Here is a 15,536-nt window from a genome sequence, read left to right as displayed (position 1 = left end):
TCCTTCAACTAGAGAAAATTGCCCTCACAAATTCTTAAAAATCTACTCTAAATATTATTAGTCTTATAACAAAACATTTTTGGTCCCATACATAAAGTAAGATATCAATGTAGGTCCCTTTGACCTCTTTAAATTGTTCCAATGAATGTAGTTTAACCTCAGCCTAAATAAAGGGACTTTTGAAGGGCATGCAACATCCAACAACCTGCTAACATGGTGACACTTACAAGCATGACATGCTTCCATCTAAATAAAGACGTGTGGAGAAAACCATAAAACCAACAATGTGAGCAGAGAGTGGAGTCGTGGTGTGGAAAAAAACAAGAGATCGAAAGCTTTCAAAGACTAGCGTACATCAACCTGCGTCACTTCTTACTGCTGGATATCACCAGGGAATGAGTGATGGTCCTTTAAAAATCTTTATTGTTTTAAATGTCACATCGCTACAGTAGGTTAACGTGCTCCTTTCTGTATAATGCACCGATCGTCGTGCTGCTCGGTGCTTAATTATCACGTTTGAAAGCAGCAGTTGGCTCTCTGTCCACGTTACATTAATGTTTTAAACCCTCTCTGAGTGGAGCCATTCAGTTTGTTGTGTGCTGCGTTGCTGAGGTCACAGTTCTCCATCAGCACACTGACGCTCCGTCAACACAACGCTTAGTTGGTGTTTCAAATATTTAGATAAAAATATTCATTTAAAGTCTTTGGAAATTGAATTTGTCCTACGAATATGAGGATTAGTTTGTTTTATTCGTGTACAGCAAGTCTAAAACTCATTTCCACTCTTGGCCTGCTTGATGTGCTATTGTGACATTGCATAGGAAACCCACATGTTCTGTGCATGTGCACACATCACTCACACAAGGGTCTTACACACTGAGTCACTGTTCTGAAAAACCTTAAAGCTTGCGTGTCATCTAGGTATTTTCTTTCTATTATAAACTTTATCAAATCTATATAATAAATATCTGTGCAAGATTTTTTTTTTTCTTTAGTGTTTACAGGGTGTTCATACAGGTAAACTCATTTTTCCCAAAGCACAAACACACTCTTGGGCCATACCATTTAGTGTGTAATTAAAAATAAATAAATAAAAAAAATTCTCACCCTTCACATGTCCACTTCACCCATCCCTTCACCTCTTCCCCCCGCACTCCCACGGCTCCTCCACACAGGCTCGCTCTGCTCTGGCCTCTTCAGTGCCTCAGCCCTCGGGGTGTCCTGTAGCGCCCCCAACCTTCGGGACTACGTCCGCACACACCACCGTCACCACCACCCGAAGCCTCCTCTGTCCCCCGGCAGTTTGCCGTGCAAGAGTGGCATGTTTGGTACGTTCACCACGCTCTCTGTCCTCTCGCATGGAGCTGGTCTTTTCATCTGTATCCATTTGAAAAGCTTTTTTTTTTCCTGGCTTTGAAAAGTCTTGTTTTTTTTCCTTCCTACTTTATGTGTTTTTTGCTCCTAAATTCATCTTATTGATTTTTGGGGACATTTTTTTTCCTTCAGATCAAAACAAATCAGCAGCTGCAATATATTGCATCGTTTCTCCTAATGATTTTTGCCCTGCAAGAATGGGCAGCAAGGGCACTGATTTGACAGCAGAGGGATTGGCTGTGTAGTAAATGCTGAGCATGCAGGCTGGAATACAATTAATACTTTTCCACATCAACTTGACTGCTAACCGATCAACCCGCTCTCCTCTCAGATTCAAGTGTTTTGTCTCTCTGTGCATGTTGTGTTAACATATTCTCTTTATTTCACAATCTTTCGTAAAGTGAAGTAGTGTGTCTGTAAGCCAAAAGCCTGGCTTTTTATTTTTTCATATTAATCACAATTTACGGTAATCCTTACATTAAGAAACTCAGCCTGTTATTTGGAACAGATATAAGACCCAGTAATCCACCTTAAAATAATCCCTTTTCCCTGAGTCTGGTAATGGCGGTAATGGTAAGTGAAAGAAAGCTGTTTTCACAGCCACCAGGGGTCCTTGCAGCAGGTTTAATTACCACAAACATCTGGAGTGGATAGATTTCTCATGGTTGCAGCTGGTTAATCACACAAATTTGTTTAGTGCTTCCCAAATATGAATGTGACTCATCTACAGGTGACGTCATCATTTTCCTATTAGGTGTATTTATGCATATGGATCCGAACTGCAGGGATTTGTTTTCCCTCCACTGCAGCTTTTTAAACACAGCAAACTGAGCCGGTCAGTTCATCCACTTGGTGTCACTCTGACTGCAGAGCTACACACTGGCAGATGCTTTACTTTCTCAGCTCTGTTGCATCAGGCCTATGGGCTGCTGTCTGAGAGACAGGTTGGGGTCTGGACCTGACGTCAGTGCAGTTCGTTTAAAGAAAAAAAGAACAGGGCAACAAGAGATGGGTTTATTGCTGGGAAGGTGAAAGGAAGTGCACACTTCAGATCTGAAGATGGCCTGCAGTGTCAGTGGTAAGTGCATTTCAGAGAGGCGGTTCCCAACCTTTATTTTACAGCTTTCCGCAATACCAAAAATTACCTAATGGATTCTTACCTGACATAAAAGTGGGTTTTCTTCTTTCGTAAACCGTATATTACATGCATAAGCTCTACAGAGCTTTGTTTCACCTGTCAGCTCAGGGTTTTTTTTTCTGTTTTATTTTTCCCAGTCTGCAGCTTTACTGCGTTAGTAAAAACTACGTTACACCAACACATTGAATGTGATCAACAGCCAGTAGTAGTCAGGCTGGAGGAAAAAGGAGATGTGTTCCTGTCGGTGACATTTAGATCAGCACACTTCTTACGTCCGTTGTTTACTCCACCCACTCCACAGCAGCCTTAGCACTCAGTCTCCACTATGTTCATTCAAAGATGACCCTCCTTTTCACACAGATCTGTTGGCAGAATCGACAGGCCAACTCTCCTAATCTGTTTTCTCCTTTTTTTTCTTTTCCCCCCCTCGTGTTCAAACACACAGACTGACAAGCAGACTCAGATCCCAGCTGCCCCAGTAATGCCAGTTACCTTTCTTATCTCCTCAGAGCTGTTGTCTATGCCGGCAGTAAAGAGATTTTCTGTGTCGTATGCCAGGCATCCGACTAATGGTATGTCTGCCTTTTTTTTCGACACTCCTCCAGTTCTCCTCTTATCTTGCATGACCGTTTTGTGGGAAAACATTTTCTATGTTTTCTGTTTTGGGAGGTGTGACGTGTGGTTACATTACTTACATCATCTCAGATTTTTAGTTTTTTTTTGTTTCTCTTCCAGCGCACACCTTCGGTGTTTGGGTTTTGTTTTTACTTATGTTGTCAGCCCTTCACCTCTAACATCACCTGCTCTGCCTGCAAGTGTTTTCATCTCCAATCCTGCTGTTCACAGGATGGTTAGCTATGTGGAATATATCGTCTTCCTTAGATATATCTCCACGGGTAGATAATCAATGCACATAAAAGAAATTAAAAAATCCTCACTGGCATATGCACTGTTGATTCTAAAATAATTTTTTTGATAAATGTCTGGGTTTTTGCTATAAATGCCAAATAAAACTTTAAATAGGAGGTGTTTCTCTTGTTTCAGTTTAACCCCAGTTTAACCACACACATACTTACAGTGATGTCACAGTGTACTGACCACACACATACATACTAGACGTCCACATCACTGATGCAGGGTCATAAATTCTAAATAAAATCTGGACCAACCCATTTTAGGAAGAGCATCTGTTAATCAGGGGGCCTGTGGTTCAATCCCTGGCTCCTCCCGTGTGTGTGTGTGTGTGTGTGTGTGTGTGTGTGTGTGTGTGTGTGTGTGAGAGACAGTTGCAGAAAAGCGATGTGTGAACGTGTTACCTCGTCACACTTAGTAGTTGATGTACACGTTGCTGCTTTATTGTTTCCATATTAGGGCCTTTTAGGGTATTTGGGGTTTTATATGAAAAGCTCAGAGACAGCTGATCACATGTTGGCAGTTTGATTAGTGCTGGCTGTATGTCAGCAGAATTGATGTCAGCTGATCCACAGGCTGCTCTCACATGTTGCTGAAGAGTTGGTGTAATTCACAAATCTCATATGTTGAAAGGTATTTATTTTTTTTATTTAAAGACAGCTGGAGCCACAGTCATGAGCCTTTCCCTCCAGTTTGCTCTCTTGCTTCTCTCCTGTAGTCACATTTTGATTTATAATAGGCGCTGATGATCCATTTAAAAAGTGAAAGTTTTCCTTAGATCCACTAACATTGGTGTGATCTGCTTTGTTACAGGTATTTGCTTTCAATAAATATTATTCTTATATTTTATTTACAATTGTCCAAGTTCAGTTTTGAACAGCCACCTGCGTTAATGCTCATCAAGCTGCTGTTTGTTATATATATTATTATTTAACTAAGGACATTCCTCACTTTATCAACGATGAATTTTCTGTTGTTATGATGCAAAGCGGAGAAAAGGGCAATCACAGCTGTGTTTTTGTTTTTTTCTGAATCATAACCATGTTGATGGGTAAAATATTGTAGATAAAGTAACGTGTGCTGTACACATATTCTCATTTGCTTGGTCACTCAAATGGCACTAGAGGTGAAATTGTTCTCATTTGGTCGTTTTGATGTGAAAGCCAGGTGGGATTAACCAACCGAGGAGCGATGTCGGGCAAAAAAGCTGAAGAATGGGTCAGTAATGAACTTGCATTCATCAGGTTCACACAAACACATGTTTGAGGGTCTGTGGTGTCCTGTTAACTGTTCCATTTGTAAATATGCAAATGTCTGGTCTTTTATTGCAGATTGAAAGCTCATGCTGCTTTCTGATGATGGGATTGAGTGGTGCATACAAACGAGTTGGGAATGAGTCACCATTAGCCAACTGCCACACAGTGAACACCGAACCTTTGAACCCACCCACCCCTGAGTGTTCTGGGGCAGTTGCCCAATTTGCAGAGCTAGTGATAGAAATCTGTCAGAAAGTCACGCCTTCATGCTACAAATCTAAAATGCGACTTCTCTTGTCACATTGCAGTTCTGTTGCCACACATACAGTTTCTTGAGCGCTGATTGACTGAAAAAGCCTCTCATTCAGATTACGTGGAGCAGATCTCAGGTGTGTTTTTAGTCATTCGTTTCCCCCCCGACGTCTCTATTTGACCTCAGGCTATCTGCTTTGCATTTGATTTCTTTGAAATGGAAAGGTGGGACTGAGTCTGGTTTTTTTTTTTCTCTGTTTGAGCCGTGAAGTTTTTGTCCGGCACAGCCTACAATCGATCGAATGCCCTCCGGCCGCACTGCTTTTCAGCTCCTCCCGTTTCTGCTCCCGCTCCGCTGCACTTTCCAGTTCTACTCTTCTGTCCCTGCTCTGCCTCTCATCCCCTCAGAGCCCTCGGACGTGCCTCACGTAACCCAGCTGCTGGAGTGGCTCCCTGCTGAGACAGCCCTGCTGGGGTTTGCCCCTCTGGCTGTGGATGGGGCCATGGCCCACCACCTGCGTCACTGCCCCTACCACTTCCGCCTCTTCAAGACTGAGCTGGTGTCTAGTCAGGAGCTCCCAGAGTCTCACTACGGTCAGCCGCTGCAGTCCCTGAAAATACTTGGTGCTGCCTCCTCTTCCTCACTTTAGTCCTAGCCAGTCGGTGCTGGGAAAAGTGGGATGCTGCCAGTGCCAGTTCTTAGCATCTGTTGTGGCTCATTGCTTTTATTTTTCTTGCAGCCTGTGCTTTCATTTTCCCTCCTAGGTCTGCCTGTTAATGATATCTATAGCCCTGCCTCATGCTCCATTTATTGTCCGACTATAAACATTCTCATTTTGCACATCTGCCCAAAGATGCAAATGCTGTATTCTTCTGCTTATTTAAAGACACAGTGAAACTATTAAAGAAACTTGGCTTTCACTCGAGCACTGCGGCTCTCAACGTTTTTTAGGTGTCACCTGACAGAGGTGAACGGGGGGGAATCTAATGGACATCTAAAGGTCATTAAGTTTCCAGCTTCCCAGCTGAATGTCCATGTAATGTCCACTCGTGACATTAGTGGAGGTAATTGCCCAGATAATTCCAGTCAAGCAAGGCTGAGGCATGTGTCCTGAATGCTTCACCCACATGGAGTATTCTTAGGAGAATAATTAGGCCTGAAGTTTGAGAGGCGTGAGGAAGGACAACTTTCTGACCTGAATCTTGTAACACTGTCTTGGGTTCATCTGTAAACTATAATTTCCAACTAAACCAGAATGTTGTCCTTTCTTATGAATGGCACAGAAGGAAATGGACGAGCTGCATCCACACTGCTGGGAATACACGGCTGGGAATACACGGATGGCGTCCCTCTGAATTCTCCACACTGTTAGCTGCTCGGTTTTCACATCATTATAATCCCACATCACACAGCTTTGTACCAGGCATCTGGCAGATTAAGATGCGTTTATGTGACTCAGTTCAAGGGACATTTGAGTTCTCACATCTTTATAAGATGGTTCTGATTTGATGTGAGCACTGAGAAATGCTCACGGACTAAGGAGCTGTAGAGACTGTTAGCATTATTGTAGTTTCATTCTTTCTGCGTCCAAAAAGGGGAGAATACAATGACAAGGAGTGAGAAAAAGGTTCAATCCATATGAAATGTGATGCGTATATATTTTATTTATTTATTTTGAAAGGACCAATAAGTAACCGAACAATTAGGACCTGATAAGACACTTTGAGTGTATTCTTTAATTTCACTGTGTCTTTAAGTCTTTGCATATGATTGGACATTTAAAGCTCACTTGTGGAATTGGTAGAACATAGCAATTCATTTTTAACCATTTTTTTAAAATCTCAAATTATAACAAATAATACATCTGCAAAAAGGACGACTAATGGATCTACATGCATGCAGTTCAGTCTGGTGAACCAGACTCTTTTATGCGATGGTTGGAGGCCTGCCTAATTGCATTGTGTGCATGTTCCATCCTGAGCAGCGGGTGCAGGAAAAAGGAGCCTTTACAGCTGGGCTTTTGTTCAGGAATGAGGTCTGTGTGGAAATACGTGTGGGATATTGATGGCGCTAATTTGGCCTTTGCACTGGGAAGTAACAACTGAACCTCCACCGTGTCTTCCTCAAAATAACAAAATATCTCTTGGCTGGGTTGAAGATATTTCAGTATCTGTCTGAAAGATCTGGGTCATCATCTATTGGCTAATTTTAATTGGCTAATTAAGTGGCGGCCTGTCCGTTAAGTGTCGATCGCGTAAAGTGTTTGTGGAGCAGGTCCTGGCACATTGTCAGCTTAACACAGCTTGCCTGCACTCAGCAGAGATGACCGTCTGTTATGACTTGTGCCGTCTTTATCTGCATTCGTTCGCTGCCTCGTATGTTTATGTCTGCCTTTGTGGAGAGTGAATAGTGCAGTGAAGGATCAGTGGGCTTTTTTTTTCTCCTCTCACTGCATCTACTGTGTGAGCTGAATTGTAAAGTCCATGTGAACGCACTGCAGCAGCGATGAGGAGGGAAAGGTGATAAAAGCCACCTAATGTGTTTTTATATAACGCCTGCTCTATTACACAGTACACTAAAGACAGAAGGAGAAATACTGTAGTATGGAACTTGTCTGAACTGGCAAAACATTTCCTCCTGAGGCTTTGTAATATCACTTTAAACGGTAGAATAATTTTTCTGCTGTCATCACATCTTTGGCAGGAAGCTGTTTTCAGATTCCACATTAGTCTTTGTTTTGTCAAATGAATAAAGCTGCTCAAGGCTGTATCGGGTAAGGAAAAGATTTTTTGATTAGTCCATGGAAGGCCTGAAGGCCTTTGTCATGTCCTGCCATTCCTGTTCTTCTTCTAGGCTTTAGATTAAAAAGCAGAAGCAGCAGGTTGTATAATGTTCTTAACTCTTGAAAGTGCACACAATCCCATGAGAAACATTAACAACAAGCAACTCAACTAATTATAAATTGATATCTTGGCCCCTTGAGGCCTTGAAAGGTTCCTCTCCATTAAGCATTTCGTTCCGCTTGAATTGAATAAGTTGTTTTAGGCAATAGCCGTGCACACATTCGTGGTTGTTGCACATTATTCATGGTGAAGGCAAGGATGACCAGCATGCTGTCTGGGTAGATGGATAAAGGTGGAAGCAGCACTTCAACCTCCATCCATTCCTTACTGTCATCATAGAGCTTCATGTTCTCTGTTGGGCTACTGTGAATGCTGATGGACTGTTTCCTGCATGTGTGAAAGTCACCTTCTTGCCATTGCACTTTTGTGTTTAAAAGTTGTATTTCACACGATGTAGATGTTTCTGTTTGTTTGTTTTTTTTGGGGGGGGGGGCGGGGTTGTGCTTTGTGGCAGGGCGTATTATCCTGCTGAAAGAGGCCACAGCCAGCGGGTAATACTGTTCAATGAAAGGGTGTACATGGTCTGCAATATTGCTTGGGTAGGTGGTACGTGTCAAAGTAACATCCACATCAATGGCAGGACCCAAGGTTTCCCACCAGAATATTATCCAAAGCATCACACTGCCTCAGCTGGCTTGCCAGGTGTTCCCCAGGTAAATGCCTCACATGCACCTGAGCATCCACGTGACGTAAAAGAAAACACAATTGATCAGATCAGACCTTCTTCCATTCCTCCATGGTCCAGTTCTGATGCCCTTCGTTGGTGCTTTCAGCAGTCAACGAGGTCAGCATGGACACACTGACTGCTCTGCTGCTATGCAGCCACATACACAACAAACTGTGATGCTCTGTGTACACCTTTACATCAGAACCAGCATGAACTTTTTTCAGCAGTCTGAGCTGCACTTACTCATCTGTTGGATCAGACCACACAGGCCAGCCTTTACTCCTCACATGCGTGAGTGAGTCTTAGCTGCCCATGACACTGTTGCTTATTCACCACTGTACCGAGCACTGCAGATCAGGACCGCCCCACAATAGCTGCAGTTTTGCAGATGCTCTGACAAGCACCAAACTCACTCCAATCCTTACACTTGTCATTTTTTCCTGCTTGTAACATCAACTTTGAGGGCAAAAGGTTCACTTCGCTCTCTAATGTATCCCCCCCCATAACAGGTGCCATGATGAAATCAGTGTTTTTCACTCCACCTGGCAATGCTTATAATGTTATGCCACATCTCCCCAGAATTTTATTTTCTTGTCTGTAGCTAATATTAATTTTAGCTTTATATCACACACTTCACCTGAAGGAAATACCATTTACAGCATCAGCTTAGAAATGAAGTTGACCTCGAGTATTCACATCTTAAACACTCGAATCTCTGTAGTCCTCACCTACTTATTACATATACAAACACAGAACTGTATTTTTTCTTATCTTTAAATCAACAAGCATATCATATCCTGTTAACGCACAAGTGAGCTCTACTATAATCACTTCATGTATCAGCTCATGTACTTCACTTCAGAAACAGAGAAGTATATCCAGCATAGTAGCAACATGTAACAAGTGTGTTTTCTTGTCATTTTAAGCAGAGTGCTCTGTAACCATGTTAGAAACAAGACAAAAATATTATTTTTGTTCTTGTGGTCTCACTAACTCAGGAATTGGTTATTTGTGTTTGCATTATATCTGGTTTGCTTGTGTTGTGTAGCTACAGCCAGTCAGCCGCTGTGAGAGGTCACACGCTGCCGACTGTAGATCTTGTGTGCAAACGTTTGTGTGGCTGGTAAGAAATATAAATCACTGCTAGATTTTTTTTTTTCTTAATATGGCACTCAAATCACGTGGAACCGTAATGCACAGAGAGCAGTACTTTCCTCACCGCTCTTCCTGCTAGTACACGATCAGCTGTATTGTACCCTTTGTCCTGCAGGCTTTGAAGGATGCTCCATGGTGCCTTCCATCTACCCGCTGGAGACGCTGCACAACTCACTTTCCCTGAAGCAGGTGGACGAGTTTCTCAACTCGGTGTGTGAGAGCAACAGTGAGGTCCAGGCCAAAACCATGAAAGGTGTGAAAGCTTCAGTGTAATTTTTGTTTTATAGAATCTGATCGTCAAATCTTGAGCATGAATATAAATGGCCACAGTTCACTGGTTTTTAATCTGTTAATTCATATAAAGACATTTAAATAAAGCCTGAGAGTCGGCAGTTAAATTTCAAAGCCATTTCCACGTCTAGCCACAAAACATCACTTTCTGAATCCAAAAGCAGAAGACAGCAGTATTTCTCAGAAGCATAATGAGCTTCAATTACATTTGTAAACTGATCCTAATGTGTTTTCTTTTCTCTCTCTGCTCCAGCGCTCTCTGGCTTGTTTGCCTCTCAGAGCCAGATTTCTCTCTATAGCCCGCAGCAGCCTCTTTCCTCCTCTGGATCTGAAGCATCTCTTCGACCGCCTAGCCAGCCTTTGTGGCGTAAGTGCAATGATTTTCATGGCATTATCAGTGTGTTGACCTGCTTTCACTGCACAAAGTGTTTTTCAAGAGGCTGAAACCTCTTTAAACGTATCGGCTTCATGTTTAAATATTTACCCTCCTTACTATCGTGTAAAAGTCTAAATGACAACACAGACCGCAACAACTCGGTCGCGTCACTACAGTTTCACACAGATTTAAATGCTTCAATACTGTGGTTACTGCTACAGCTCAACCGATATAATAATTTTTTTTCTTCTTTCAGACACACGAAACAAACAGATTTCCCCTAAAATGTGTCATGTGTAGTTTTTTCTGTACATGTTTACACCCTGTCCAGCTCTGCTTGGTTTCACTGGTTGTGGTCTGGTGCTGAAGGGTGTTTGTCCCGTCTCTGCTTCTACTAAATTGTTTTTTATTGGCTGTTAGAAATGCTGACAAATCAGCAAATGGCTAATGGCAGCTCAGCTAAATTGGTTCTAGTTACCACAGTGAAGATGGAATCTCAGGTTGGAGAGGTGAAACGCAGCACTTTATCACATTCACAAATATCATAGACTGTGCAGGGGGGGGGTGGATGTAGCCATCGAGACGTCAGCCATGCTTTTGTGAAGCGTTCATATGTGGATGAGACGGGGGAGTTTCAAGATAAGTCAGCCAAAAGCAGCCAGCTTGGTTAGCAGGGTACTGCATGGATATATCACACAGACACAGATGAACTGCTAATTAGTGTGTAGGAAAAAAATGTACAGTTTCACTCAGTTGCACTGACAGACTGTCCAAGTCTGCTCCAGTTTTAACTACAAAACAATCCACATATTTGTCATATAATATCATTGAAATGCTTCGAAATGCAGATTTTCACCCACCATGCAGCCGCTCTGAAAATTATTATAGAGACCAAAACACAGGAGTCTAAGCACACTGATTTACAGACTCAAGTGGCCCGAAGGAGGAACTGCAATTTTTGGCAATTTATTGTCTTTTTTTTTTTTTTTTTTTTTTTTTAATCCCTCGATGTCTTATTAAAACTTTAAAAAACAAAAAACGGGGAAAAAAACAACCAATTTGTGACCTAGTAAACAATAGCACACTTATTAATTTAACAATGTGTGGTTGTTGTTTATAAGTACATAAATAACAGCAGACTGTGCAGAAGATTACACCGCGGCATCAACCGTCACTTAAAACTGAAGTAAAAAGTACTCTGAAAATCACAGCCCCTTCATCTTTAACCAGCTCATTGTCCTCCTTTCTCCCTCAGATGGTGAGCTGAATTCATGCACATGTTATACGTGTGCACTCGGTTTGGGTGGCTGCTCCAGATTCTGGTGCCTGTAACTGCACAGAACTCATTTAGCCTCATTTACCACACAGTGCACAGACAGACGGGGAGGCACTTCTTCTGCTGCTCGTGTAACTCTGTGTGTTCTCTTATCGGCTGTAGTTACAGGGCAGCTGTTTACAAGTGTAGCCCTGTGACCTGTTCAGGAACATTTTTAACCACAGCTTCTATCTTTAGTGTAAAGCACTTTAAACCCTTATTCTTGATTTTGCTGATTTGTGATTGACGGCAAATCTTGATTACATTCTAGTCAGATTATTGATATAAACATTCATGTGGCTCAATTTGTGAAACCCAGCACATAAAGTAACAGTTTACATAAAGTTCCCCATGGCAACGAGATGAAGAGACGAGCAGATGATGCTTTCCTGTTATTGTGCCAGCTCGCTCTCTCATTTGTGTTCACTTTGTGTCCTTCCCCGTGACGCACGTACAACAGCAAATAACATGGCTCCTGACTCGCAGAGTGACGCGAGGGCTCTGGGGTGGAAAGTAATGGGATTATTAGTTGCGTCATGGATGGACTTTTTAAAACATCGACAGTTTGTACCAGTGGGGGAAAACAAGTGTTTACAGAGAGCTTGTGTGTGTGTGTGCGTGTGTGTGTGTGCGTGTGTGTGTGTGCGTGTGTGTGTGTGTGTGTGTGTGTGTGTGTGTGTGTGTGTGTGTGTGTGTGTTTTCTGTTCAGATGGCAGCATCCCCTCCAGTGCTGTATCCAGTGCGGGCCCCTCATCCCCGATTACAGAGTCTTCTGGTCTGAACTTCAGCTTCAGTGAGTAGGCCGTCTGTTTGGAGAACCACGAGGACCTCTGGGAATCGGAGGCCACGGTGTAACGACTTCACTTCCTGCGCTGTTATTCAGCCTTCTGCTCATATTCACGATGTCAGACGCGATATGATCAAACAAACTGTGCACAGCGATTCTCCTGCTGCACCCCCACTGCACCACCACTAACTGCACTATCCTCACCACGCCTGCTCTTCTCCATAAAGAGGAAATAAAGAAAAATACGTGGGACCTCTCATCGCCTCGATCCACCTCCTCAGATCGCTCACACTTTCCTGAACCGTCCATTGTGCCAACATTCAGACCATTTGTGCCTTTAGTTTAATTTGGATCAGAGCAGTGCTTGCTATTTGCTCTGGAGATGTTTTTTTTTCCCCTCACACATCAGCAGTCTGTTTTTCTCACCTGAACTGCCGACATTTCCGGTTCAAATGCGTCACGGGCTTTAAGTCTGTGGTGGATTTCATCCAAAGATCAGCACGCCTGCTTTCTAACCAAGAATTAGATTATCAATACTGCTCTCATATCTAGCTGCTAGCTCAGCTTGGCAAATAGACTGGGAATGGGGAAACAGCCTGTTTTAAAGATGGCAGAACAGTAGTAGTCTTTTCTTTTTATAAATTCTATGTTTTATCTTTTTTTCTTTTTTTAATAATAAGTAAATTGAACATTAAGTGTTAGTTTTTCAAGCAGTTTTACCTTAGACAAGCCCACTGTTAGCTGTTTCCATTCCTTAAAAAGGCTGAACTACCTGCTGGATTTGAGAGTTAATCATGTTATTTAAGGCTTCAGTCATACAGACTTGGAGTTAGCAACCTGTTAGCAACCTGCTGATGTTGTCGCTAGTGAGCACTGACATAAAACGTCCTCATCATTCCTTTTTATCAGATTTGCCACAGTCACGTGTAGTTTGCATGGAAGATGCCCGTCTGTCTGTAAACACCTCCGTCAATAACTCAAAACCAAACAGGATGCTCAAACTGATAGCAGAGGTTCATCTACTAAAAATGTCGGACAAGTTTGAATCTAAGAGGTGTGAAAATCTTGTGATCACTCGAGTCAGGTTTGCTTCGCACTTTTCACAGTTTCACTGCTGCTTGGTGACTGTTTGTTGACAGGTGTGCAGACAACAGATGGGATCTGCAACAGCCACCAACCAATCGCCAACTGGATTTTGGATACATATTTTTCCCTAGTTGTCGCCGACCCGTCTCTAAGCCTGTTTGTGACTGAAGTCTATCCTGTTGCAAGAAAAGAAGGAAGGGTAATTTAACCAAAAATGTCAAAATGTTCCTATATCCGTTTCACACATCAAACGTCTGGATTACAAAATCAGTTCTCCCGCAGACTGAAAACCATCATGTAAAGCTTGTAACACTGTAACCGAAGCAACCACAGCCCAAATACTCTCTAATGTAACATACAAAGCATCTGCAGAGATGCAAGTTTGCAGTGTGCCTGATAAATTATTGCTCACATGATTTGTTTTACTTCATGCATTAAACAAAAAAGAGTAGTATATTTTATAATTTTTCACTCATGCCAGCCTGATCAAGCTGTTTAGCTCTGTGTTCTTCAGATGTTAAGTAGGAACAAAGACGCATCTGTAAATGTGCCTTCAGATAATAATGTGATATTAAATCCAAATGTTAGGAATCTGCTGTATTCTTTTACTGAGATGTTTTAGAGTTACAGGGATAAGCCACTTGATTAAGTGAGTAGTATAGTTGTGTCTGCAGTCTGTCACCATATATTGAGATGTGTTTTTAATGTCAAATGACTGTTTCTCATCTCATTAATCATGCTCAGGTAAAGCAGTATAATCCAAAGGTTGCAACTGGTTCATCAGTTTGTGACTGAACTGTTGGACGGTCAGTTCACTTTCAATTCAGAAAATAATTACAATTAATTGAAATTCCAAAATATATGTTATTACTTTGACAAAAGCCTGTAAACAAAATGAAAAGCTGACTCTGATTGTGGGCATTGTGTTCAGTCGGCATTGTCAACTTTAACAAAGTATAAACAGCAGAGGGGGAAAAATTCCCTCTTTTCATTACAAAGCGGTTCAATTGAAAAAAAACTGACCTTCGAAACTTGAAACGTCTGCTGTTGAATGAATTTCTGAATTTTAGCCATCTTGTAAAAGAGTTCTAGATTTTTGATTTGAAGGCTTATAACCTGTTTTTATCGTAATTGTGAGTTGATGTTGGTGTAGTTGTGTATTTATGTGGTTATTTAATGTCAGCCAAAGAGAGGTGCGTGTGTGTGTGTGCGCGCTCTGTTTAACGAGGTTTAAAGGTGTAAGATGTCTGTGATGCCCTGTCTTCTGTGGTTTAGGTCAGACTGTGACATCGGGGAAAGGAGAGGGGCAATAATAAAAAGAGAAAATAAAGACTGAAAGTGTTGTTTAGTGTGTTATCAAGCACAACAAATCATGTTGTCACACCTGCTGCAATAGATGGTGTGAGAGTGATGTTTTATTGAGCACAGTCCAGACACATAAGTCTGTTATTGCTCCATAAACAAACTGGCCAACCTCCTGTGCTCATGTGTCTCTGCTCTTCTTCAGCCTTTTTCTCTCCCTCCTATGTCTCATTTTGTGTTCCTTCTTATGTCCTTTTATCCATTTCAAGACTCATATTTTTTTCCCAGTCTATTGTCCAGTTTTGTCTTCTCTTGCAATATCAGAGCTTCAACCGCTTGTGTTGACCATGGCTGCATGCTAAGTGGATTGAGTTGATGCCATGTGATCAGGTGATTAGATATTTGCATTAACAGTTAGGCATTTGAACAAGTGTACCTAATAAAGTGGCCAGTGACTGCATGTCAGCTACTGATTGTGAAATTCATCATGTTTGAGAACACAAACATGGGTGAAGAATTATTTCCCCGTAAAACTGTTCAAGCAGGCAGCTTTTTGAAACCAGAGAGGTCGCCCCCTGCTGGACATTAGAAAGAATGCAGGTTTAAAGCACTTCTACGTCACCTTTACCATGCTGGCCCAGAATCTACAAATGTTTTGAGTTTCTGTGGTCACAAGATATGGTTCGCTGGTGTGCTGATCACATTAGGCTTGCTCCTTTGT

The 15,536-nt window shown here is 42.0% G+C and overlaps 1 protein-coding gene across 6 annotated transcripts in view; it reads left to right on the top strand.

Moving 5' to 3' along the window:
- The window catches only part of ppip5k1b (diphosphoinositol pentakisphosphate kinase 1b), a 46,285-nt gene extending 30,876 nt beyond the window's left edge, over positions 1-15,409 (top strand). For 2 of the 6 annotated variants that reach the window (XM_084934080.1, XM_084934081.1), the window contains exons 26-29: positions 1,176-1,328; positions 9,774-9,911; positions 10,203-10,316; positions 12,350-15,408. In XM_084934080.1, coding sequence (XP_084790206.1) covers positions 1,176-1,328; positions 9,774-9,911; positions 10,203-10,316; positions 12,350-12,441 — 497 coding nt within the window. In that variant the 3' untranslated portion in view covers positions 12,442-15,408. Of the gene's footprint in view, positions 1-1,175; positions 1,329-3,021; positions 3,085-5,340; positions 5,527-9,773; positions 9,912-10,202; positions 10,317-12,349 lie in introns of all 6 variants that reach the window. The other 4 variants (XM_084934085.1, XM_084934083.1, XM_084934082.1 and 1 more) reach the window with 4 other exon arrangements.
- The last annotated feature ends 127 nt before the right edge of the window (positions 15,410-15,536 follow it).

The sequence above is a fragment of the Perissodus microlepis genome, chromosome 7, assembly GCF_051167445.1.
Source record: "Perissodus microlepis isolate ML-2025 ecotype Zambia chromosome 7, ASM5116744v1, whole genome shotgun sequence".
Lineage (NCBI taxonomy): Eukaryota > Metazoa > Chordata > Actinopteri > Cichliformes > Cichlidae > Perissodus > Perissodus microlepis.
This window is presented reverse-complemented; position numbering and strand designations above follow the sequence as displayed.